This window comes from Pararge aegeria, chromosome 22 (genome assembly GCF_905163445.1).
Source record: "Pararge aegeria chromosome 22, ilParAegt1.1, whole genome shotgun sequence".
NCBI classification, from domain to species: domain Eukaryota; kingdom Metazoa; phylum Arthropoda; class Insecta; order Lepidoptera; family Nymphalidae; genus Pararge; species Pararge aegeria.
The window spans coordinates 12856999-12883989 of record NC_053201.1 but is presented as its reverse complement, the minus strand read 5'-3'; the positions used below and the strand labels follow the sequence as shown (position 1 = coordinate 12883989).

At 36.8% G+C, this 26991-nt stretch overlaps 1 protein-coding gene across 1 annotated transcript in view; it reads right to left on the bottom strand.

Moving 5' to 3' along the window:
- LOC120633990 (protein masquerade) overlaps positions 1-26991 on the bottom strand; it is a 38613-nt gene that overhangs the window by 10246 nt on the left and 1376 nt on the right. Inside the window, exons 2-9 of the mRNA XM_039904427.1 lie at positions 10183-10332; positions 9707-9826; positions 8145-8341; positions 6626-6826; positions 4934-5061; positions 3541-3671; positions 1966-2154; positions 1097-1171 (exon numbers count right to left, since the gene is read on the bottom strand). Of these exons, the coding sequence (XP_039760361.1) occupies positions 1097-1171; positions 1966-2154; positions 3541-3671; positions 4934-5061; positions 6626-6826; positions 8145-8341; positions 9707-9826; positions 10183-10332 (1191 nt within the window). The remainder of the gene's footprint in view (positions 1-1096; positions 1172-1965; positions 2155-3540; positions 3672-4933; positions 5062-6625; positions 6827-8144; positions 8342-9706; positions 9827-10182; positions 10333-26991) is intronic.

Here is a 26991-nt window from a genome sequence, read left to right as displayed (position 1 = left end):
ACTCTACCACCGGTTCGGAAAGCAGATTCTACCGAGAAGAGCCGGCAAGAAACTCAGTAGTTGCTCTTTTCCAACATCAACATTTACAATCATTTTGCTATCTTGCGGGAGATGAGAGCTAGGCTGGCTGCTTCCATTCTACCTTGTCATTGAGGAATTCATCAAATGTATAGTAACCTCGCTGAGGGAGTACTTGTATAACATTTAGGAAAAGTAGCACTAATATCAACATGATTTACAGATCCTAATTTCCAGTAACGTAGGTCCTACCCACCAACAAATATTTTTATTATTGGTGGTATTCTCATATTCGAATGGTGCTTTTAAATTGCAAGTATTTAGTAGGTATTATTTTTCTCAAGCAGGCATAATGCTTTTCACGAGAAACAAGGCAATGCATTAATAAGTAACGGCTTATATAAGGATATTCCTAGGCATACTTCAACCGATCACCAATAGTTATCACCTAAGAGTTTATGAAACGTTTTATTTCTATAGACGTCAACGACGATAAATCTTTAGGCGTTCGATTTAGGCGATACCTAGGTTTAGTGAAGACGGCCATAAGTGAAATGAAATTAAATTAAATGAAATTTATTGTTAAAATAACAGTCATTTTATTTTAAGGTCGTGGGTTCGATTCCCACAACTGGAAAGTATTTGTGTGATGAACATAAATGTTTTTCAGTGTCTGGGTGTTTATCTGTATATTATAAGTATTTATGTGTATTATATTCATAAAAAAATATTCATCAGCTATCTCAGTACCCATAACACAAGCTACGCTTACTTTGGGGCTAGATGGCGATGTGTGTATTGTCGTAGTATATATTTTACAATAGTGTTTGGAATCCTAAGTAAGTTTTAAAATAAAACCTGTGTCTCAGGGTCCCCGCTCTCCTCCGTTTACATTTATCTATCTTAACATAGAAAAACAAAGTACCTATAATCTAACATGCCAATAATAATGTGTGTGTGTTTGTGTGTGTGTGTGTGTGTGTGTGTGTGCGTGTGCGATTGCGTGTATGTATAGAGTCTCTAGAAACATACTTGACGTTTCAAAAATGCTTATATTATGCCTAAGTATGTATGTTACCTTTTACTCCGCAGACGTATTTGTTGTACTTTTCAGGAGTTCGCAACGTTGTCACGTAGTTTGGCTCGTATTGTGCTGAAATTATTAAAACATCATTAAAGCAATAGATTATGTGGTACAGGCGTCCGGCCGGAATGGCTTATGCTTCGTCAGTTTTATTCAGTAGACGAATATCTAAAACTAAAGGTTTTAATAATTGTGTTTCTAAGTTTATATTTTGGTTTACTTGATATTATTTCATTTAAGTTGACATTGTTATTTAATTTCACAGTTTTGATAGCTTAATTTTCTGACATTGTGGAAAAAAAATGGAAAAATAACTCTATAATGATGGTGTTGTTATAATTTGCATGCCATAGAATGGCAGATTTTGTAGCACGGAACTTGTTTTGTTTTATTATAAGATCAAATTTGTTAACCTGCAATCACGCAAATAAAGATTTGAATTTGAATTCGTTCGCTCGGGATTCTCTGCGGAGCCTTCGTAATGAAAGACAATTATTGTTGACAATACCCTTGTTGAAAAATCTGCTATGACTAGATTACCCTATAAACTGGCATTCATCTTCATTGTGAACCCATTACCGGCCCCCTACAGTGGGTCTCAGAATGAGTAGTGTTACGGCCGTAGTCACCCATAGGTGAGAATATTATGGAGAACTCTCAGGCGTTTAGGTTTCATCACGACGTTTTCCCTTCAACGGGTATTTCCTTAAAACGCATATATAATATAGAAAAGATAGAGGTGCGTGTAGGGTTCGAACTAGGCTCCGGTAAAGCCGAAGTCCCACCCACTAGGCTAGCACGGCATCATTACTATTCCTACCATTTTTTTCCAATTAAACAATTTGAATTCGAGTTGTACTCACGCGTGGGCGTGGTGAGCGCGTACGAATGCGTGGGCGCCATGGGCAGTGGGCGCGTGTAGGTGTGCGTGGTCGCCAGCGGGTACGAGTCGTTGCGACTCACGCCGATCGCCTCCAGAACCTTCGACTTGGGCGCGCAGCACTGGGTGCCTGCCTTCTTGCACTTGAAAACGTCCGTCATCTCGGCGTTGCCTGCGGTCACGTCAACACCAGTTATGAAATAATAAAAAAATGTTCGCTACAAGTGTCATTCCTAAAAAGTTCCCTAGTTACTCAGCTTAATCAATTTACCAGAACTTAGCTAAATATGGTTACATTTAGTATAGCATAGGATTATCATAGTTTGCATGTTTTAAAGATTTTATTAATTCATATTTTTAATTTTACTTAGAATTAAATTTAAAGTAGATTTATTAGAATTGGCAGATTCAATAATTATTTCCGTGGCGTCATCTGGACTAGGGTTTCATCTGAAATCAGCGCTGCATGGTTTTACGCCTGGCAGGGCGTGTAGCACAATGCAGAGCTGGAGCCTTTTACTGGGTTGTGCCACACATGACAAGCCTAACCCTGGCGCTTCTTTTATGTATGTAATCGAAGCGTCTGGATGCGGTAATGTAATTTACTAATGAGCACGTAAAGCGCAAATTGTAAACTGTGGCATAATTCATTAATCAAGATAATGATCCTTCCTTCTTTTATTATCTCTTTAACAAGCTGTAATCCTAAATACTTGCAGAACAGTCCGTAAAATCTAACCATATAGGTAAGTCGTAGTTAAATAACGTTGTAATAACTATTCCTAGATTTGCTTCTCGGATTGGGCAAAAAATCTTTTGATATTAGGGCTGCCTGTCAAGAAATTCTTGGTTCTTCGCATGGAGTGAGGAAAGTGACGTTGTTCATCCCAGTACCCTAGACCACGAGTGCAAGCCCATCAACCCAAAACTTTCTAAATAGCTGTCCTATCTGCAGGGCTAGCACGGGCAGGTGATAAAAAATATATCCCTTGTAATATATTTATATCCCCTGACAGGGAATATAACGTGTCCACCTGTTAAAACACGGGAACATGGAATAGGAGAATTTTACCCCCGTTTTTACTATTTCTATCATTTATTCTTTTACATTTTAACCTAAAACCCTATTAAAAATTTATAAAAAAGTCCATCCTCCGCTTGCGGGGCTTTTGAATGCCCAAGCAACCGGTGATCAGGGCTCCAGAGCGAGGAACCTCCTCACAATACGCGCAGTTTCAAGGACTACTGCCTTCTGTATCCGACCCTTGATCCAACAACCAAGCGAAAGCTTCTTAAGATGTTGGTCGAAACTTTTCGCGAGAAGACCATTGACTGAAACGCCGATCGGGACAATAACGGTCGACTCAAAATTCCACCCCCGTTTATTATTACACAAATATTATTTGGATATTATTTCCACTTGTGCGCCAGTGCTCCGAGAGTTGATAAAGCTGTGGGAGAAGATAAATTTATCTCCTGTCCCCGGGGATATAATTGTCTCCTGCCCTAGCTATGCTGATGAGCATTTATTATTATCCACATGGAACAAAGTACTTACGGAAACACGTGAAGGACAGAAGTGATACTATACAAGAGCCAGGGCAGTCTGGTCGCGGGTCGACCGGCGCTGGCGTGGTGGTGGTGGTCGTGGTGGTGGTGGTAGGCCTGGCGGTGGTACGCGGAGGAACCCTGCCGAATAACAAGAGAATTTAAATATACTGCTCAATAGCTTAATGTAATATATAATAATAATAATAAATAAATAATAAATATACTACGATAATACACACATCGCCATCTAGCCCCAAAGTAAGCGTAAAATTCAAAATTCATTTATTTCAAATAGGCATATTTTTTATAAGCACTTTTGAAACGTCAAGTCTGTCTGTGTGTAGTGACTCTACCACCGGTTCGGAAGGCAGATTCTACCGAGAAGAAGCCGGTAAGAAACTCAGCAGTCGCTCTTTTCCAATATCAACAATTTGTATTTTACATTTTAATATTCATATTTCTATCTTGTGAGAGATGAAAGCGGAGCCTGATGCGGCGGCGGTTGCTGAGCGGATGCTTCCAAGCAACCTTGTCATTACGAAATTCATCAATTGTATATATATGTATATCGTAGCTTGTGTTGTTGGTACTAAGATAGCTGATGAATATATTTTTTATTAATATAATAAACATAAATACTTATAATATACAGATAAACACCCAGACACTGAAAAACATTCATGTTCATCACACTAACATTTTCCAGTCGTGGGAATCGAACCCACGACCTTGGACTCAGAAAGCAGGGCCGCTGCCCACTGCGCCACTCCCGTTTTCCCATTTTTGGGTAATACCCAAAATGAAACCCAATGAATGAATTAAATACCCTAAATTGTCCTTTTTCCTCTTTGTTTAGCCCCTTACTCTGCTACCCAACAAGATAACGAATTTGTGTAATGTGAAAGAAAGCAGAGTCCCTTCTCCGCTAGGTCGCCTTCGCTTTCCTAGCGCGCCGTTTCTCTCAATGAGTATACAAAATGGTTTTTTGATTGTATTTACGGACCAATCAGATGACAGTTTTGATGGCAATTGGGAAACCATTGTCTGTAAGTGCAGGGCCTGCAAGAAACACGTTACTCACTAAATAATGTGTCGCTAGCGCGCCGTTTCTCTCAATGAGTATACAAAATAGTTTTTTGATTGTATTTACGGACCAATCAGATGACAGTTTTGATGGCAATTGGGAAACCATTGTCTGTAAGTGCAGGGCCTGCAAGAAACACGTTACTCACTAAATAATGTGTCGACTGTCGACAGAGTATGTCTATTTTAAGGTTGACTTATACGCGGAAGAAGTGTCGAGGTACCGCTAGTTTATTAATACAGATGTTTTCCTTTTCTGTCTTTCCAACATGGTGCCTTCGGTGGACCAGTTTTATGGGATCTAGTCGGTTAGTCACCTGGTATTATCACAGCAGATGGAGCCACTGTGCTTGCAAGTGGTGTGCGAGAGCAGCACAGCGGGCCGCTCGCAGAAGGCGGCCATGATGTTGAGGAGGCAGTAGCCGGGACAACGCGGCAACGGGGGCTGGAACAAATGTCGCAATGTAAATGGGACAATGTTATAAATATTGGATAAAAGCAAAAAAAATGTTCTACGACAGTACACACATCGCCATGTAGCCTATAAGTAAGCATAGCTTGTGGTATGGGTACTAAGATGACTGATGAATATTTTTACGAATAATATTCATAAATACTAATAATATACAGATAAACACCCAGACACTGTAAAACATTCATGTTCATCACAGAAGCATTTTCTAGTTATGGGAATCGAACCCACGGCTTTGGACACAGGATCGCAGCCCACTGCGCCAGTCGGCCGTGAAAAAAGCAGGCGTTACTTTGCGGAATTTCATGGTAAACAACACACATTAGCTTAATTTGCTATACTCCGCTAAAAGCAGGAGAATCTGCTCTGCAATTTATAATGTTTAACCTTTATACTCCACCCCAAACAGATCTTTCGTAATGTAATCTCTACGCACGTTTCGCTGCGACCCCGTAGCATCCGATGTTGACTTAACAATGAATAATTGCGCAGTCAGTGTAATGTAAATCCTCAGGAGATGTTGACTTTACAATGAATGTGTGTTGGTTTATCTAGTCTCTTAAGAAAGAGTTCCCGGGTTCGAACTTCGATTGGAATTTTTTTTTTTCTTGTGTGGTCTGGTAGGAGGCTTCAGCCGTAGCTACTTTTATTCGGAATCAAACTTTATGGCTTCTCGAACTTCGTGTTTTTCGATGCGCAGAATTCAATATTTGGTATCAGCCAGTCAACGGTAACAAGCGGTGATAACAGCCTAAATGTTAATCCAGGGTATAATCTATCTCCATTCGAGAATTCAGTGAAATGTGTTCAGTACTATTTGCTTGAAAGAGTCCATCCATCCATCCATTCATAAACACCTTCGCATTTATAATATAATAAACAATAAACATTTATGTTACATACTTAAACTTAATTTGCTGTACTCGTTATTAATTAATAACATTAAGTAGGATTATACTTTAATTATATTTTTGTATACCTAAGTAAGTAAATATGTGGACTAATAAATAATTTCATTCTTTCTTTCTTTATACCCCTTGAACGGGTAAGACGAACATCAGTTATTTTCCACACATTTTTCTCTTTTAATTCATTGGCCCTGCTTTGTAGACGTCCTATTGGCGCAGTGGGCAGCGACTCTGCTTTCTGAGTCCAAGGCGGGTTCGATTCCCACAACTGGAAAATGTTTGTGTGATGAACATGAATGTTTTTCAGTGTCTGAGTGTATGTTATTCATAAAAATATTCATCAGTCATCTTATTGTTTATTGTTGTTTATTGTTTATTGTTATTAGGTACACAAAACAGGTAATAACTAAAAGTAGATCTAAATATAAGTAATAACAAGTTTTGTTATTACTTATTACCCATAACACAAGCTACGCTTACTTTGGGGCCAGATGGCGATGAGTGTATTGTCGTAGTATATTTATTATTTATTATGTTTAATTATCTTCCACACATTTTTCTTTTTTTGCCCTGATTTGTGCGTATATTTTTTTTTTTTATTATTATTTATTTGTGCTAGATATCCTTACCGGCGTGGTAGGTCGTTGTGTGGTGGGTGGCCTTCGAGTGGCGGGCTCGGTGGTGTGCGAGTCGGTGAGGCAGCACGTGCCTTCGGAGGGACAGGTGGCATCCTCATCCACGTGGTCGCAGAGCAGCGCGAACAGGCCGCTGATACAGTCGCCCCGGCACTTCCTGCCCGGCTTCGGCTTCGGGGGCGGCGTAGTAGTTAACTGAAACAGAAAGCCATACCATCTTACCGACACATGTAAGCCTTACCATCTTACCGTCTTAGCAGCGAAGCGATTTCAGCCGTTATAACTGCCATACCCGTTTAGATTAGCCGCTACCATAAAACACTACATCGTCATACAAATACAACAGCACAATAAGGTAGAACGTACAATTTGGCGGCCTTATTGCTAAATAGCGATCTCTTCCAGGCAACCAAAGGCATTGTATGCCTTTGGTTGCCTGGAAGAGATCGCTATTTAGCAATAAGGCCTGGAGAGAAAATGCTATACGTGTGCTAAATGTGAAGTATTAGAATTTTAAACTAAATTATCATAAAATAAACATAAAACATAGTACATATTTAACATAATATATTGAAGATATTATGAATAAAATAAAAAAAAAAAATGCTTAGCATATAGGTTTTGGCTTAGGTTTTGGCCATACACCACGCTGGCCAACTGCGAATCGGTAGATGATGATGTCTTTGTGAACATTATGGACAACTCTCAGGCATGCAAATTTCCTTCAATATTAAATTACTTAAAATAAACATATCTAGAAAGTCAAAGAAAAAAGGAAAAAAGAAAGAATAAACTTTTATTTGGATATACACACACTAGAATTTAAATACAACTTATAGTCTACACAACAATTATAGGAACGGTGTGATCCCAAAACGGTCTTCACTCAGCATGTTTGCAGTGCCTGTTAAAGACACAGCGCTGATCTTCTGTGAAGCCAGACGTGACGTTTGGACGGCAGGCACGGACAGAGCGACGCTTAAAGGCTATGGATATGCTATAAATTAATAAGATTTAAAAGTATTATATAATTATATTAAAAAAAGTGTAATAATAAATAAAAATAATATAAATGATTTGTTACATATATATTATTTTGTTAAAGCGATCAAACCGATAATAAAATAAAAAAGAATAAACACTGAATAAAAAAGGCACTAGCCGAACTCGATCTCCCGCAAGAGAGACCTAAATATCACTTGCTCTAACGAGAGTTCAACATAATGTTCTCACAGGCGTGTGTAGTCCACAAATCCGAAATAAATGCGAAAGTGCGTTTGTTTGTTTATTGGCTACAAAGAAAGAAGCAGGTTCTCAATTTTTTTTTTGTATGTAAATACTAATTTCTTACTACAGAACTACTTATTATATTGGTGTTAAGTGGGTTACTGGGTTTTTCATCGGTATTTATTAAGTAATGGTAAAGTATTAAGACGTCTATCGATTTAGTTAGTCATCAATCTTCAATAGCTAGCAACGGGCTTGTAATAATTAGATAAAAATAGCCAGTTACCGCAGTAGATGGCGGTCGTCTAGTAACGTGTTTCTTCTCATTGGGTACGACGAGATCCGGTGGCCGCTTGTCTCCGTATCCGTCCTTGGAAACGCAGCACAGCCTTCCCGAGACGCACAGGTCCCCGGACGTGAGGTAGGCTTCACAGTACTGCGTTAAACGGGACTCCACGCACACTCCCGGACACGCTATATTACCTGGAAAGTAAAATTATAAGTTATCACATAAAAATTAAGCAATGTAAAGACTTTGCTATCGCGGGACGCCTGGAACATGGGAAACATCGGAGCTATTTTCTACACAAATAAGACAAGAAACTAGATGAAAATGTATGTAATACATACATTTCGTACTCGGCTTCCCGAAAGTCGAGCTCCTACCCACTGAGCTATCACTGCATAATAAAAACTATTTGATCAATTAGGAAAACTATATTTTTTCTTGTTTAATGAATACTCTTCGTAAAACTAAATTAAACCTCACACCCCTTCGATACCACCGTAATAAAGCAGAGTACCCAGATGCTGGTAGCTTCTAAAACAAGTTTTTTTTAATATTAAACATCTGTACCTACTCTTAAAGATTCAATGAAAATTGAAAGGAAAGCATTTTTCTATATTTTTCTCAGAAAAGCGGCGAATTCGACCTGCTTTTAATAAATTCAATGTACACGGTTTTACTAACATACAAATAAGCAAATGGTGAGTTTCTTCTCAGAAGTCGAATTTACTTTTGAAACCGGTGGAAGAAGGAAGAGCGGCAAACAGGTAAATTTTAACGTGTCAAAAGTTCGTAATACTTATTTATAAAAGGCCGATTTAAAATAAATAAAATAAGGAAGCAATTTTTACAAGGCTATCTGCAATCTGCAAGGCTATTTAACGCCTGACTGTTTCAACTTATGCCTACAATGCATTAAGTAAGGGAGCGTAAATGAGAAGGACAGATTTACCCTAACCACCAAGAACCTTCTATGAGATTCTGACCACTGCTAATGGTGACGTTAAGACAGTTTGAGTTTGTTGGATTCGTAATTCCGTACTCCATGATTACAGGTCCGGATTAAGTCCGAATTCGGGGACCTGGTCTTCACTGACGAAGAAGTTGTGCAAGTTGAATCTGTGGGGCCTACTTGTCGATCGTAACGTGTTTATCCAGATCCCAATATATTAGCAGACTGCCTTGTTCGACTAGTGGTGAGCATGCTCGACTGCAGATCGCGAGGTCCTGGGATAGATCCAATGTCGCCAGTGAATTGTGTTTAGTTTTTGTATTCAAAAAAATCTTTATAGAAGCCCGGAGTTTGGAAACCGCCGTGTCTCGGAGAGCATTAGGCTGTCGGCCCTGCGCCTGTCTCTCTACGTTCGTGTCGGATCTGCCGTCCCATCGGACAATGAGAGTAAGGGAAAAGGAAGTGCACCTGTGTTTGTGCACACACTTGTACACTAAAACAGCTCCCGAGTAAATGGAAAATCTATCCGTAAATTGACCATCGTGGCTTCAATCGGTCCAGAAAACAGTTTTATTATCCTAATAGTTAATAGGGTGTACCTAATAATTACCACTGTCTTTGTATTTGTCGTTTGAGACGCGTGTCGTGCTGTCCTCTTCGTCGGAGTACGACTCCGTGGTCGTGTAGCGCGTCGTGAACGGCTTCCTGGTAGTCAGCATCGTGTCGTTGCCTGGAAACAGAGAAATAAATGTAAATCATTAAAAAATTATTGTTTTTATAAGAAATAAGTTTTATAATATCTGGTCTAGTGTAAGGTCGGCACTAGACTATACTAGAATCTATAGTCTAGAAGACTCGGTTGTGGCCAATTACCCTACAAACTAACAAAGATTTCACGCCAAGCTATATTTAAAAAAAAACGCAAACTTACCTGGTGCGTCGACGTAACATTTTATGGAAGGGTTGGGGCACTCGACGTCCGCCATCATGTTGGAGCAGAGGATCAAAGCAATCGTGTACACGGATATGCCCGGACAGACGTAAACTTTATATGTGTCGAGAGTGTCAAGAAAATCGAACACTTACCTAAAGGCTCATCGACGCAGCACTTCATGGAAGGGTTGGGACACTCGACCTCCTCCAGCACGTTGGAGCAGATGAGCGAGGCCAACGCGTGCATGCACACGCCCGGACAGTTCTTAGCGTCCACCTGTGTGTCCAGCGTGTCCAGGAGACCTGGAAACGGAAGAAACGCCGACATTAATATACTTAAATGGTTATCAAACTCATTTATTTTCTTATCTCTTGTTTTACGCTTAACCTTACTAAATTTTGATATCTAGTAGTAGAACTTTTTGTGACAGAATTCATCTGGGAAAGTAGTACCGCCATGCAGAAAGACTGCCATGAACATTGCTGTGCTTTGGTTGGCATTGCCGGTGGAGGCATCTGAGACGGAACACATACGCCTCAGGTTGAAGGACATAGGGCTTCACTTTGTAGCACGTGTTCCTTGTAAGCCAAAGGGTCGCCTTGTTATAAGCGACGAATTTTCCAATTACCAATAGACGGGCCGTATCCATGGTCCATCAGTTATCACTGTACAAAAAACGTTGTTATATTTACCAACTTCACTCCGAGTCATATAAGAAGCGCAGGGAACTGGCCTTAGTTAGTTTCGACTAAGGCGAGGGTTAAGAGGGTTTCTTTTTTTACATAAAGTTTTGGCACATACTTACATACTTTTTGTTTCTTTGGTGTACAATAAAAGTGTATTCATTCATTCATTCATTCATTCATTCACATACGAAATTTGCGATTTATCGAATTTTTGGACATATAATCCTGACCCCTTTTAACGCTCGCCTTTTGAAATAAATGAATAAAGTAATGCTCTTTTTCAATATTAAAATGTTATTAACGATTTGAATTAAATTTTAATTAAAATTTTGATTCTACTTAAATGTAAACTTATAACAAATGTTCCAGTTATTTTATAAAGTAGGTAAAGTAAGTATAGGTAGGTCAATTACAATTTGGATAACTATAATTTGATTTATGCCAGATAATTTATTATTAACATAAATTGACTAACATTTAAACAAATGTACTGATCATTCTTAATAAATTAGTAAATAGTTTGAAGAAATTATTTAAATTACTTTTGATTTGATTCACAGTCAATGTTCATGACATTGTGCCGGTGGGAATTTTGAAATGAATGCGGGTGCATTTTCGATACACTTTAGTCTTTTATGAGACTATACGATGCAGAGATACCTCACGGTGTTTTAGTCGTTATCACAAATTATCAAATACTAGTTTTTGTCCGCGGCTTCACTCGCGTTTAAAGTTCAATTTTTGATTTGGTAAATTTGTACCAAAAAATTTAAGGTTTAAAAAAATTTTAGGTTTAAAAAATGTCTCGCTGCTAATAGAAAAAACGGAACTATAAAACTTCTTCTTAAAATATATTATTAACTGATCAGTAGGCGCCAAAACTACCAAGCTACTGGGTGATAATCAAAGTTTCATGGAATTAACTTGAAAAATAAATTGTTAAATGAAGGATTTTATGCAAACTTTCATCTCCCATTTAGGGTTGGGATTATCAAAAATCATTTCTTAGCGGATGCCTACGTTGTAATAACTTTCTGTGTGCAAAATTTCAGCCCGATCCGTCAAGTGGTTAGAGCTATGCGTTGATAGATCAGACAGTGAGTCACCTTTGCCTTTTATATACCTAGATATGTAAACCGGAAACGGTAGTATATTATGCTTTCTTTATTTGTAGCACAAATAAAGACTATATTTTTACAAATGTAGGTACGCTCTATATAATAATAAAAGAAAAAAGCCTTTTATTCCATGCTAAGAAAAAAAAAAGCTCTATATCTCAACCCAAATAAACTACTGCTTACCAATGTCCGTTTTTATAATTAAATCTATCCGTAATCTGTTGATAAATTCTGATCAAAGTTGTTATTTGTAAAAAAACTGTATAGATATTTGTTGACAATAACAAAGTTACTAAACTAAACTAAACTAAACTTAGTAATATAACTATGTATTACGGATAGATTGAATATTAAAATGGACGTCAGTTCATAAACAAGTGTATTATTTCGGCTGTTATATTTATTATCACAGTCTCTGTTATCATTATATGTGTAAACTTTGTATCGGAAAGAGCGAAACCTCCAAATACAGGTTTTTTTCCAAAATTAAATGGAGGTCTAGCCTATTGTTTTGTAATGAAATTGAGATAGATTTTTTTTTCAGTCTCTGCACAGTTAATAAGCATAGGTATATGTTTACTGTTCTCTCTGTGTCTGTTAAAATTAAGTTAGAGCAACCTAGATTACAGCAATAATTCATAACCAAGCGTTTTTATATTTATGTAAATATTTAGCATGTAATTATTGTCTAAAGTTTTCTTAAATCAACTTTCGAAACGTGTTTTAACGGTCTCCTGTAAAATTTTCTATTTTCGAAACGCACTTTTAAGCACAAAATTGACATTGACATTATCATCATTCTGAGCCCCACTATTGTACCCCAACGCTGGGCAAACTCGTCTTCTCTCATGGAACAGGTTGGAATCAAGTCTCATGGAATGGATTGTAAAGCCTTAAAGATTTTAAAATAATGACAGTGTATAGTCAGTACATATTTGAAAATTTAATGTACGTTCATAAAAACATTTCTAAATTTAAGAAAAAAATGTGACTGCAAAAATTTAAACATTAGAGGTAAGAATAAACTTACAGTGCAATATACTAGGTTACATAAAATTCATAATTCGTTTAAAGGAAATTGCATACAATTCCATCATAAACTACCCATTGACATCTTGGAGATGTCTCTTAAAAAGTTCAAAGTTTGTATTAAACGTAAGCTTATAGAAAAGTCCTATATAAAGGACTACGTAATCGATAAAAAAGCTTGGGTGTGAATTATTGCTCTAACCAGGTTGCTCTTCTAATAATTTTAAATGATATTGTGAGATGGTGATAACAAAAAAAACACCCGGCTAAGTGGGCTTCTTCTTAGACCAGGACGCGTTTGGAACCCTCGTAGCTTTAGTTTTAAGTTTACGAATGTGGTTATCGCCATCATCTCACTACCGTGTAATTCTTATGTACGCATCAAAAGCCACCTATGGGCCAACTTGAATACAGATATTTTTGACTTTGACTTTGACTTTGACTTTCAAAGCGGTTTTTAGTGACTCTACCACCGGTTATTATGCTTAAAAAATGTTTGAAATATTATTTATTCATAAAAAGGTTTAACATAACATTGATCCGTTGTTGGGACATCCTTTTAAGGGTCCTTCAAAATAGGCTAAGAGATGTTTTTGCGAAGGACCTGTAAACGCTATTAAATTAACCATTTACAACTCCTTCATGAAACTATTCATAAAACATCACTTGTTTTTATAAACTATCTACTTACCTACTTATAAGTCGAAAAAGTTTTAGCGTCTAAACATACGTATATATACATATGTCTACGTTATACTTTGAGAAAGACAATCCCGTCACCAAAGTTGTTATTAGTTTGACAGCCAGTTGGCGCAGTGGGCATCGACCCAGTTTTCTGCGACCAAGGCCGTGGGTTCGATTCCCACAACTGGAAATGTTTGTGTGATGAACATGAATGTTGTTCAATGTCTGGGTGTTTATCTGTATATTATATGTATTTATGTGTATTATATTCATAAAAATATTCGTCAGCTGTCTTATTACCCATAACACAAGCTACGCTTACTTTGGGGCTAGATAGCGATGTGGTCGTAGTATATTAATTATTTATTATTGTTTGACGGAATGTTTGTAATCTACCTTACTGTAGAAATTGTAAAAAAAAATGTAGTATAATATAACTGTGGCAGGATGTCCTGCCACAGTCATAGTGTGTAGTAGTGTTCTGTAGATAATCTTTATGATGTAATATTGATTAATACTATTGGTTTATCATACAATAAAATAAAAATGACAAAAAGTTTGTTTGTAAGTGTGTTTGCGTGTGTATGCGATCACGCGTGTGTGTGTGCAATGTAAGAGTACATGTTTTATGTGGTTACTTCGACGATAATACTTAACCAATCTCAAAAACTTCATCTACATACCACAATTGGATGGCCTTAACCTCTGAAACCTCAAAACAACAATGTAACCGCTCGGTCACGCACCTGCATACAACACTCGACCTTATTACCTAACACACAGCCACCATCGCACCAAACCTGTATCGCCGCATTCCGATCCAGAGACCAACCGTTAGATGCTCCCAGCGGCACAGATGTGGTCGGAGGCAAATGAAAGGAAAACAGGCTGTGTCCCAATCCATAGGAGACTAGCAACTGGCAGAGCTCGGGGATATAACATCATGCTTATTTTTGGCGCCAAACAGTATTGCTGGGTTCCGAGTCTTAAGAGCGTAGTTACCGGTTTAATTAAAGTCACATGAGCCTTAACTTCATGACGTCTTTTCGTCGAAAATCCCTCAGTGAGTGAAGACCAAAGTCTACGAACAGTGCGTGTTGTTTGGATGATCTATGGTTCAGAAACATGGTCGCTAACTATGGGCCTCATAAGAAGGCTCAGAGTAACTCGGCGGGCGATGGAGATAGCTACGTTTGGAGTATCTCTACGTGGTGAAACCAGAAATGTGGAGATTCGTAGAAGAACCGGAGTTCCCGCACTAGTTAAAAATATAGGTAACTGGTTTAGACAATTAAGAGAAAATAAATCTAGGTGCACTAACAAACATCCAACCCGGTGCGGTCGGTATCTTATGTTATTAAAGTTATTAACAGCAGAAACGAAAAATTCCGGTAGAATGTCGCGGTAGAACCGATTGGGGATGGGTTAAATGAAAATACCATACCCCTAACAGGTTAGCCCGTTACCATCTTAGACTGTCTCAGCAAAATACCAGCAAATGAGATTGCAGTGAATGGCTGGCTTGAAGTGGAATTAAAAAATAAGCTTGGTAGGACATTGTACTAGGCTGATAATGATCTAGACGGTAAAAACAATGAAATAAAAAGCTTACTAGTCCCAAAGTAAGCGTAGCTTGTGTTATGAAAACCAAGATGACTGATAAATATTTTTATGAATAATATACATAACTACTCATAATATACAGATAATCTGCCAGACATTGAAAAACGTTCATGTTCATCACACAAACACTTTCCAGTTGTGGGAATCGAACCCACGGCGTTGGACTCAGAAACCAGGGTCGCTGCCCACTGCGCCAATCGACCGGCCGACATGGCATATAGACAACCAGATAAGCATTTCGAAGTTCGAATATAAAATGGTTACAACCGAATTCCTGTGTATCATATAACCGTAATAGAATGAACTGGGTCGACACCGTTTTAGTATGGTATTATGCTAATAAGCAATAATATTAACTGTTAACTTGTAAGTATAAGTACGGTGAATCACACTCTCGACGCCGGTTATGGCAATCTCGTCGTATACTTTCATTCATTCATAAAACTTCATGACGTTGGATAACTCTTAAGACCCTGGTATAGCTGCGACAAAATTGGATAAACGCGGGCGTTACTTTGATGTTAATTATTTGAATGATGTTAATTATTAGAATACCTAGTACAAATATTATGATACAAACCTCAAAATTATTCAAATTTCTCAAAACACACTCTTGAAACCTTGTTCCAAATAGACTATCGTTATCCAACTAAAGAACTTTAAAAAAAACTAACATATTTGCCAGCTGTATAAATATAAAACATGCATACTAGTTAGAAAAACACCGAAGTCATACATACACAAATTACTATTAAAACTTAATCACATCTAAATACGCGAAATAGGCATAAATTGAAGACTAGAACTAAGTATGGCAGTAAAAGTATACAGGTTGAAGAGGCACTACTATAGAATAGTCTACCAAAACAGTTTTTTTTTGCGAGAAATTATTTAAATCATTTAAAAAAAGGCTAACAAAGCATTGTTTAATTTTTTTATAAACGCGCCATCTTTTATTTTATTTTACTACTAAAAGCTGTTATTAGTTTAAGCTGCTAGTTGGTATCACACTAACTAGATAAAATATTACCACTTCTTTATGATAGTTTTAATTTCTCATTAAGTTAAACTGTTTCTTTTGAGAATAAATGTCTTTAAACCTAAATTAAGCTTAAACTCCCCATCAAACAGATCTTCGGCAATGTACCTTCTACGCACGTTTCGCTCCGACACCGGAGCATCCTCAGGAGATGTTGACTTTAGAATGAATAACTGAACAGTTATTCACTGTAAAGTCAACATCTCTGGGTCTGGGTACAGAAAAATTTGGCGCACTTTATAGAAAATAAAATCCTATGAAAGTAAAATGCTATGACGCTCTCTTATACAGTTTCTTCTTATAAATAAGTTTCAGTACAGATACAGTTACAGTATTTGAGAAAAATATGCTTTTGTATAGTCCCCGGTAAAATCTTTTTGTAAAAAGCAAAGTCCTGCTTAGAGTAATATCGTATTATTCACGTACTAAAGTTGACGTAGCAAAGCAAGTTTTTGCGTTACGCTGGGTTACAAGTCAAAAGATATACTCATGATTTTTTTATACTATGCTTTCACACACTGCTGTAAAATAATGAAATAAAAACAATATTTCATATATACAACAAAACCCAAATAACTCTTAACAGGCTTTGAGGTATATTATGTAATGTCTCCGAGACCTATCTGTGAAACCCTAATAGTTTTTGAGTACACCACTGCCTTAGTTTTTGCTGAAATTAATCTGATACAGCCCTAACATCATATGTAACTTAAAAATCATGCTTAAAATCATACTGTCATTTCATTAGGTAGGTACTATGCAAGTGTCGGTCTTTTATCTTCAATAGGGTTGTCATAAGTAAAAACTTCGAATGTTTTGAATTCGTTTGTATGGAAAAATAAATATATGCGTCTTTTGATTTAATATTTTTACAGGGTGATTCCTTATGAAATAATACACTTATGTATCAGAAAAAGAAAAATTGGAGGTAATAAAACTTGAATTTTACATCCGAATATTTTCGATCAGATTCATTGTTATCGCGCGTAAACATTAAAAATCATAAACAAATCATAAATCGTAAACATTATAATATTTCTGTATTATTTGTATTTGTATTAGCTGTTTATGTATTATTGTTATATATAGTAGGTGTAGTTTATATATAAAATATAAAAATATATAACATTTTTAAAATTGCACTATCCCGTTTCCATACTCCTTTTCTTCTTTCATTAAGAGTTGTCTGGAGGAGATCGCTTAAAGCGATAAGACCGCCTTTGCGCATTTTTGTTCTTATATTTATGTTTTCAATTTATATTATAAATTGTGTGCAATAAAGAATTTATCTTTCTATCTATCTATCTAAATCCTCCTAATATTATAAATGTGAATGTAAGTTTGTTTGTTACGCTTTCGCGCGAAAACTTCTTACCCGATCATCATGAAACTTTGTACACGTATTCTTGGAGGTATCAGAAGTATTATAGGATACTTTTTATTTAAAAAAAAACATTTTTTACGAAAGCTAAAAAAATGTTTGTCGAAGATCTCATGTATGACTATAGGTGTAGACTATTTAGCAGTACACTGCGTCCCAAATCACGCCGGCGAAGCCGCAGAGTAAATGTAGTAATAAATAAATATACTACGACAATACACACATCGCCATCTAGCCCCAAAGTAATCGCAGCTTGTGTTGTGGGTGCTAAGACGACTGATGATTTTTTTAATGAATAATATACATAAATACTTATAATATATAAATAACCCAGATACCTAAAAACATTCATGTTAATAACGCAATCATTTTACAGTTGTGGGGAATCGAACCCGCAGCTATGGACTCAGAAAGCAGGGTCGCTGCCCACTGAGCCAATCGACCAATCAAATAATATCCCCGCCAAAAGCTTCTGTCTTGCGACCACCGGTCCCGCACACCGTTATCCGATGAGCTAACTCGGAGAAATCGCCGCCGCGCCGAAAACGAAAGTTCCCGACATGACACCGCCGCTACCACCGACCACCGGCGACCGGCAACCGGCAACCGGCGGCGATCTCTCGCACCACTCATGCATATTCCATCATACAACCGAAGCTTCGAAGGCCTTGATGACGACATCGAACGAGAGCGCAGGCCACTGTCGCGGTCTCTCCGCTCTAATTGCGAGCTATTACCGCAGACTTGCCACGCCAATGCATATACCTTGAAGAACCGATGGACGCTAGGGACCCAAGGTGGACCTCGCACCAGTTAACGCAGCATTGGATGGCATCAAACGGCTCGCACGGATCCGCTGGACGCGAGCAGCACGACCGAAGACCGTGGTTTTTGGAACTCCCTACAAAAGACTTATGTCCAGCAGTGGACGTCCATCGTCCATGATAATGACGATGATGGCTGTTACCTTAGTGTAAACGACATTTTTTTTTAAGTTAACAGACTAGCGCCACAATTTCACGATGGATAGTATAGAAGTCGCCTAAGATAGGACGCGCTTGCCTAGAAGATAGTTGCCTATTCACTCTTGTTTTAAGGATACCATAGATAGAATTAGGAAACACAGAACTCGGAAGGGCGTTCCAAACCCCAGCCGTGCGTATAAATAAATAAAGAAAAATTACTACGACAATACACACATCGCCATTGGTAGTAGCTTGTGTTATGGGTACTAAGATAGCTGTTGAAAATTTTTATGCATATAATACACATAAATACTTATAATATACAGATAAACACCCAGACACTGAAAAATAATCATGTTCATCACACAAGCATTATCCAGTTGTGGGAATCGAGCCCACGGCCTAGGACTCAGAAAGCAGGGTTGCTGCCCACTGCGCCAGTTGGCCGTCATAAGAAAAGAAGATGCAAATCGCTTCGTGCTAGTTTTGGGATAGTGACAACATAGGGATGAAAACCCGCCCGGTGACTTGCAGTGCGATAGTATAATGGTGAGGTGGGAATGAGATCTAACAGTTCCTGAACCTATCTATAACTATCTAATCTAAATATCCAAAGTATATGCTATAAAAGATCTAACAGTTCCTGAACCTATCTATAACTATCTAACCTATATATCCAAAGTATATGCTATAAAACACCGACAAACTGGCTGCCTTAAGAAGATGATCAATACTTTCTTTCGACGGTTTTAAATTATTTTGTTATAGAGATACATATTCAGTATTTAAGCATTTAAATGTTGTTGTATTAGAATGACCAGAAGCCAACTACACCAATAATAACAAGGAATACAAAAAGGAAGAACATTAAAAAGAATTATTGATTACAACGACTTTTCACAAAACTCCGCACTCGCGCATGATCTTCATCTCCGCTATTATCTTAGATCAGCATCATCACTTACCACCAGATGAGATTGCAGTCAATGGCTAACTTGTAGTGGAATAGAAAAAATATAAAATTAAGGATTTGACGTTTCAAAAGTGCTTATAAAGTAGGCCTACTTGAAACATATGAATTTCGAATTAGTTTGATATTCATATGAATACTGTAATATCCCATCGGCTTAGGAGTTCCATTGCTACCCTTGTAAATATAAATACAAATAAAATGATCTATAGTTATATCACTTAGGTTGTTATCTTGTCTGCCCTTCTAAGGTTTTCGAAGAAAAATAATTTCCCACAGGATTTCACTGTTTTAATTACACTAGAGCGCAACGCCGGTAGTTGGGAAAGTAACAGGCATATCGCACAATCGCTGCGCCTGCGCATGTACTAGTATTACTAGTTTAGCTGCAACATGGTGCCTAGAAAGTTCGCCGTTTGACCACTTCTTAGATCAATAAGGTTATGTGAAATAAATAAACGTCAACATATCATAATATATAGGTTAAACTGGAGTTACGAAGTCGGCAATGGTACATAAATCTCTTCACATGGGAAACCTAAGAAATATTGTTAATAGGACATTATTTTAAATTTATCAATTTAGTTAAGTTTCGTTCGAAGATTTTTGTACAATCGAAATTCCACTATTTGTACTAAATGGACAGATCTTAAAGTAAGGCTGTCCTTTTTAAAATGCTCCCGGTAGAAAAGGATAGCCAAACTGTTAAACCAGTCCAATAAGTGAGCATGCGCCGTAGAGCACGTTATTAAGATGACGGTAACGGTTGTATTATAATATATATTCACATTAATGATAATAATCGGGACCGACTGCTCTCCGAGGCATGGAAAGTGGAAAGTACCAAATTACAAACTCTGGCTTGGTAGATACTGACAATTTTTAAGACCCTATAACCAAAAAAAAATTGTCAAGTCAGTCTTTTTGTAGTGACTCTACCACCGGTTCGCAAGGCAGATTCTGCCGATAAGAACAGTTTACAATCTTAGGAATTTTTCTATCTGGTGAGAGATGAGAACGGAGTCGCCTGATTTCAAGCAGCCTTGTCGTTTGGAATTTCATCAACCGTATAGACACCACGATTTATTATAAATAAATATACTACGACAATACACACATCGCCATCTAGCCCCAAAGCAAGCGTAGTTTGTGTTATGGGTACTAAGATGTCTGATGAATATTTTTATTGATGATATACATAAATACATAACTATACATATAAACACCCAGACACTGAAAAACATTCATGTTCATCACACAAACATTTTCCAGTTGTAGTCGTTTCCCACTGCGGCAATCGGCAGTCATATTAAATGTGTATGAAATGTGTTATTTATATACCTTTACAACTAGTGTCTATTATTTACTTACTGGGTAATTTGGACCTACCAATGCATACGTTGATGTGTCACATTGATTAAACTTATGCATTGGTAGGTCCAAAATTACCTAGTTGTTCAAACATACTAGACACTAGATGCAAAGGTATATATATAACCACATGAAAGTTACATCATTGAGGATAAAACATCTGAAAACGACGTAAGTTTTCAGTGTTGATGCTTTCTCGCGGGTCAACGACCTCGTCGACTGCAAAAACTCGTTTGATAGTCGCTGATCTGATTGATTAAGCTTTATACCGACAGGTTATTTAAATTTTTTGTAGAGAAAAGAATGATAGGTTTTATTATTCCAACGTACCTAACGACGATGAATGGTGATAATATGGCCTAATAATGTTACCTTTAACTTCTATCATTTCTGAGTTAAGGACACGTTTCCGAAATTGATAGGTGTTAAAACACACTACTTCTTATGCACGTTCTTTTACGCCTTTGGTTGCCAGGAAGAAATAGATATGTTGCGATACGGCCACCAAATCGTACCCTTTTGCTCTAGGTTAATACTTTTTTTCTTCGGTGTACAGTTAAAAGAAATTCATTCTTTCATTCATTTACAGTCCTTACTCACACTTATACAGTTCAGTTGCGTTTGAATTCAGAAAATCAACCTTCATTGATACTTTTTATTTTAGTTTTTTTAAGACTAAGGATCTGATGATGAAAGGAAAATTTCGCCAGGAATACTTGGCAATGACCAAAGTATTGTAACTAAAATTAGCCCATTATTTTCCCGGATGGAAAGTATTGCTATGGTAAATTTTACCAAGTTATGGGGTAACAGCAACCGCTGGTAACATTTACCAATTTCCATCTTTAGGATCTCTTAGTTTGTTATCCTTATATACAGGTAAGGTTTAGTAACTGCGCATTTCAATCAGTCATCTGAAAATTTTAGATTACCTACATAGATAATTTCGGGCGTGAGTTAACAGTGAGATTGAATTCCAAGATTACGTAAGAAACATCACTTATTTCGTTTCACGATTACTCGCGATAAATTAATGACCGGTTTGCATGCAAGATCGCATTAGCACTTTTGATATAATAATAAAATTAACTTCAGTCTTACGAGTTTATCTTCGAAAGGAATTGATAGTGACATAATCTATTATGTCAGAGATAATCCCGTGTCTGATGTTTTCGAAGTTTTTCTATATATACCTCATCATCAGTAGGTACAATCTTCAAATTGAATTTCGAAGGGCAGCTGGTGGAAAATCGTACGCCATCTTCTTAAGTTCCGAATGTCCGTTCCAAATAAACTCCTAGAGAAAGAGTTATGAAACTCTGTTATGTCGTCGAATCACTTCTTTCTCTGTCTCAGGTACTCTTTTCCCAGTAGGTTATTTTGCCTTCAAGGATCAACATTGGAAACTCGTACCTCTCCCTGTCTGCAGTAGGTGTCGCAAAAATCCAACCTTTCTTTATATGGCGGTTGTCATCAGTAGTACTTAGTTGGCATTCGGTTCTTTGTAATACTTAGGCGTTTGAGATGACTACCGCGGAAAGCTTTTTTCACTTTTCAGTTAAATATATAGCCTATGGCACTCACAAATTTGCGCACGCGCACATGCACCCACCCCTTCCCTCCGGACACCCGTGCCATACAGACGTATTTTATTGTACAAAATAAATAAATAAAATAAAATAAAAAAATTATGTGGCTTATATTGGTGAAATAATTTTCAAAATTAGTTCAGAGATACAGAGATTACATCCGACCATCTCACAAACTCACCAACTTAACCTCTTCGATATATTATATAATAATAATAATAATAATCGCCCCAACCACTGGTTCAGACCGCTTTTCCTACTGATGGACCACTGCGGCTCATCAACCCGCTGTGCTGAATTAATTATCACCTAAACAGTAGATGATAACGGACGGCGGGGTACCGTTACTATGACCCCCCTCCCCCCCATACTTCGCGCTATTCTATACTTAGTGCGCCATTCATTGGATACACATGGACAAACGAGACACAAAACCAATTTTACGAGAGAATTTTGAAGTAAAACTTCTATAGAATCGTTGATATTTGAAACTCGATGAAAAATCCAATTGGACCAGTGGTGCTTTGCTGAACAAAACGAAGTCAGCTGAGTCCGCTAGTTTAAACATAATATTTAAGTTTATTACTAATGATAATCACTTTAAGAAAGATAGAGATATACTTAGATAGAATAACTTTAATGCAACAAAACACAAAAAAACAATATAAAGAAAACAAATACAAAAGACATAGTGTTAGGGTGCAAAGGCGGCCTTATCATTTAAAGTGATCCTTTACAGGCAACCTAAGCGTAAGTGGCAGCGACCCTGCTTTCTGAGTCCAAGGCCGTGGGTTCGATTCTCACAACTGGAAAATGTTTGTGTGATGAACATGAATGTTTTTCAGTGTCTGGATGTTCTGTATATTATATGTATTTATGTATATTATTCATAATAATATTCAACAGTCATCTTAGTACCCATAACACAAGCTACGCTTACTTTGGGGCTAGATGGCGATGTGTGCGATTGTCGTAGTATATTTATTTGAAACAAAAAAAACTGACAGTGTAATATTGTTTTAGGTTATAATAACCTTTATTAACATTATTATAACTATTATATACCTATAGAAAGATGGAAAACACATGTATTAGTTCTGCAACATAAACAAAGGGATAAACGTAGAATTAAATTAAACTATGCTACAACTAAATCTATCAATTGCACCCACATGCCGCAGAGATTGGATGCGCTCATTATATTGCTTAAGATTTTTAAATAAAAATTTGAGCGTTGTTACGAGCAATAAGTCCAGGCAACCATAACTAAGCAAAATCATCATCGTACAAATCCCAGACTATGTACAGTACAGTAATATAAAGGTGCGATAAACTTGTACGTCGTCAAATCAACCTATTACCGGCCCACTACAGGGCACGGGTCTCCCCTCAGAGTGAGAAGGGTTAAGCCCGTAGTCCACCATGCTAGCCAAGTGCGGATTGGTGGACTTCACACACCTTGAGAACCTTATGTTGAACTCTCAAGTATGCAGGTTTCCTCGCTATATTTTTCTTCACCGTTAAAGCTAGTGATATTACATTGCTTAAAACTACTTAAAAATGTTTTTATAAATAAATAATATCTTACCGTGACTTGCATATATATTTTGGAAATCTGCATTTTTGTTAAAATGAACAAGGAGTATTTTGTCAGAAAATATAAAGATAATATTCGTACGAAATATAAATATAATATAAATTTTCCCCGAAATAAATATTACGTATTTGCGAAAAGTACTTATGCTTGTGGTATAAATAACCATTTACCACTCATGGTAAAAAAATTAGACGGAAGTATTTTTTAAAATACGTTAAGAATTTGGTTAATAAGTAAGACGTATTATAATATTAACGAATATTTTTGTGACATTTCTTAGTTAATGTCTAAAGTTTAAAATTTTAAGTGTTATAGTAATTTGTAATATAAACTCTAAATATGTAAGAAAATTGCACGCCAGAAAGTGGCAAACTGTTGGAACATTCCCACTTACAACACCAAAAATCTGTACACCGTTAAAGCAATAAAATTTATTCTTATTAAAAAAAACGCACGTAACATTGAAAAAGTAAAGTTAAAAGTGCGTACCTATATACCTTTGTGCTATAGTTCGAACTTTGGAACCGTTTCAAAAACGGTAAACAGTTGCTTACCCAATCGATTTGTGATGTAGGTAATCGTACGATCTCCAGCGCACAATGGGTTTGAATTAGGTGCGAGTTATAAAACGCTAGTTGGAAGATCTGTCCATCAGGCGAAAGCTTATAGAAAAGCTTTATTACAGTATAAAGGATAACGTAAACGATAAAAAATTTGGTTGTGAACGATTGCTCTAACCAGGTTGCTTCTTGAATATTTTCAAATGACAATGTGAAATGGGCGATAACAGTTCACCCGGCTTTGTTTGTTTGTTGTGGGCTTCTTCTTAGCCCAAGGCGCGTTTGGAACCCTCGTAGTTTTAGTTTTAAGTTTACGAAAGTAGTTATCGCCATCACTGCTCACTACTATGTACACATTTAATCAACGCATCAAAAGTGCCTTCTATCTATATGCATATTTGAATAAACAAATATTTTAATGTCTTACTTTTGTGACTTTTAAACGTGCCGCTTGGTGAAGTCAGATCGAAATACAATTTTTTTAATTTTTTTATTTATAGTAATAATTGACTAAGCAGATGGCTCACTTGATGGTAATTGGAAACCATCACATGTAACAGAGCAACAGATCACAGGACTTGTTCAATTGACTTGCGAGTTAAGGAAAGGATTTTTTTGCTATTGTAATTGTGATTAACAGAGTTGACAAGTGATGTATTTACATACATATTAGATTTGAATACAATTTAATTTCGATAACAATTCTAACTTTTTTTTATTTATGGAAACATTTACATGCCATTCGTCGTTGATTATGGCTTGGAATTAACTTTATTTTAATAAGATCTTGCTATGCACACCTGCAATCTTGCAAAAAAAGGAATTTTTAATTCTTAACAATGCTTAAAAAAATTATAAGAAAAAACATCCAACCTCCGCTTGCGGGGCTTTTGAATGAACAAGCAACCGGCGGTCAGGGCTCCAGAGTGAGGAACCTCCTCACAATACGCGCCGTTTCAAGGACTACTGCCTTCTGTATTCGACCCTTGATCCAACAACCAAGCGAAAGCTTCTTAAGATGTTTGTCGAAGCTTTTCGCCAGAAGAAGCCAGAAGACCATTACCATTGACTGAAACGACCATCGGAACTATAACGTGAGCAAGGTCCAAGTATTTAGATACTTTTCCTTTTCAGCTTTCACCAGAATTATTATTATTAGGACATCCAAGGAGCACGTCCGACAACATTCTGCCCTGTGTCCATCAATTAAAGGCGCAGGTGTTAAGCCGCATGTGTCTCATGTACGATGTACTGTGTACATCACAAATATTGAGGGTTATTCTTAAGACAACATCTATCTGTTAATATACAGTCACGGAATGAAATGGTTCGTCAATTTTCAAATAATTCGTTAAACGTATCGCGAGCACATATTACTTTTTGAAACTATATTACAGAATAGACTCGGGTAAGAAATAAAATTGTTTAACTGTTCGTTAGTAAAGTTCAAAATTGTTCAGCTCAAAGTCGCTTAACTATTTATATTGTCAACAAGATTATTTGACGGCCGATTGGCACAGTGGGCAGCAACCCTTCTTTCTGACTCCAAGGCTGTGGGTTCGATTCCCGAAAGTGGAAAATTATGTGATGAGCATGAATATTTTTCATTGTTTAGGTGTTTATTTGTATTTTATAAGTATTTATGTATATTATTCATAAAAATATTCATCAGTCATCTTAGTACCCATAACACAAGCTACGCTTACTTTGTGGCTACATGGCGATGTGTGCATTGTTGATTGTCGTAGTATATTTATTTATCTAAATTTATGTTTGATAATAACTTGATCCAACCTCAAAAAACTTAAACGTTGGTTCAATACCAACCTTCTTGTTGGTTCAATCTGCCATTATTATTTCTGTTAAAACTATTGTCAATCGGTCGATGTCATGATTGCAAAATATCATAATTTATCCCAAATAACTATTTTATAATGCCAAGACTTTTAAACTTATTCGTAGTTTTCATAATTTCAACTTGTTATTTTATAGTTGTCATTTTATTGTTATTTTAATACATTTTGTAACATTGCATTGATGGAATAGAAAAAACAATCAAAATTCAAAATTCAATATTCAATATTCATTTATTTCAAGTAGGCCTAATACCTATAAGCACTTTTGAAACGTCAAGTCTGTCTTTTTGTATTGACTCTACCACCGGAAGCCGGCAAGAAACTCAGCAGTTGCTCTTTTCCAACATCAACAATTTACATTTTACATTTTAAAAATCAAAACCTTATTCGATAGTACACGTCATATTTATTTAAATGTTAGCAGCACTGTTTCTGGCATAATGGACTCTTGCAGTACCTTTTCCTTTTAATTCCGTGTCTGTACATTATAGCA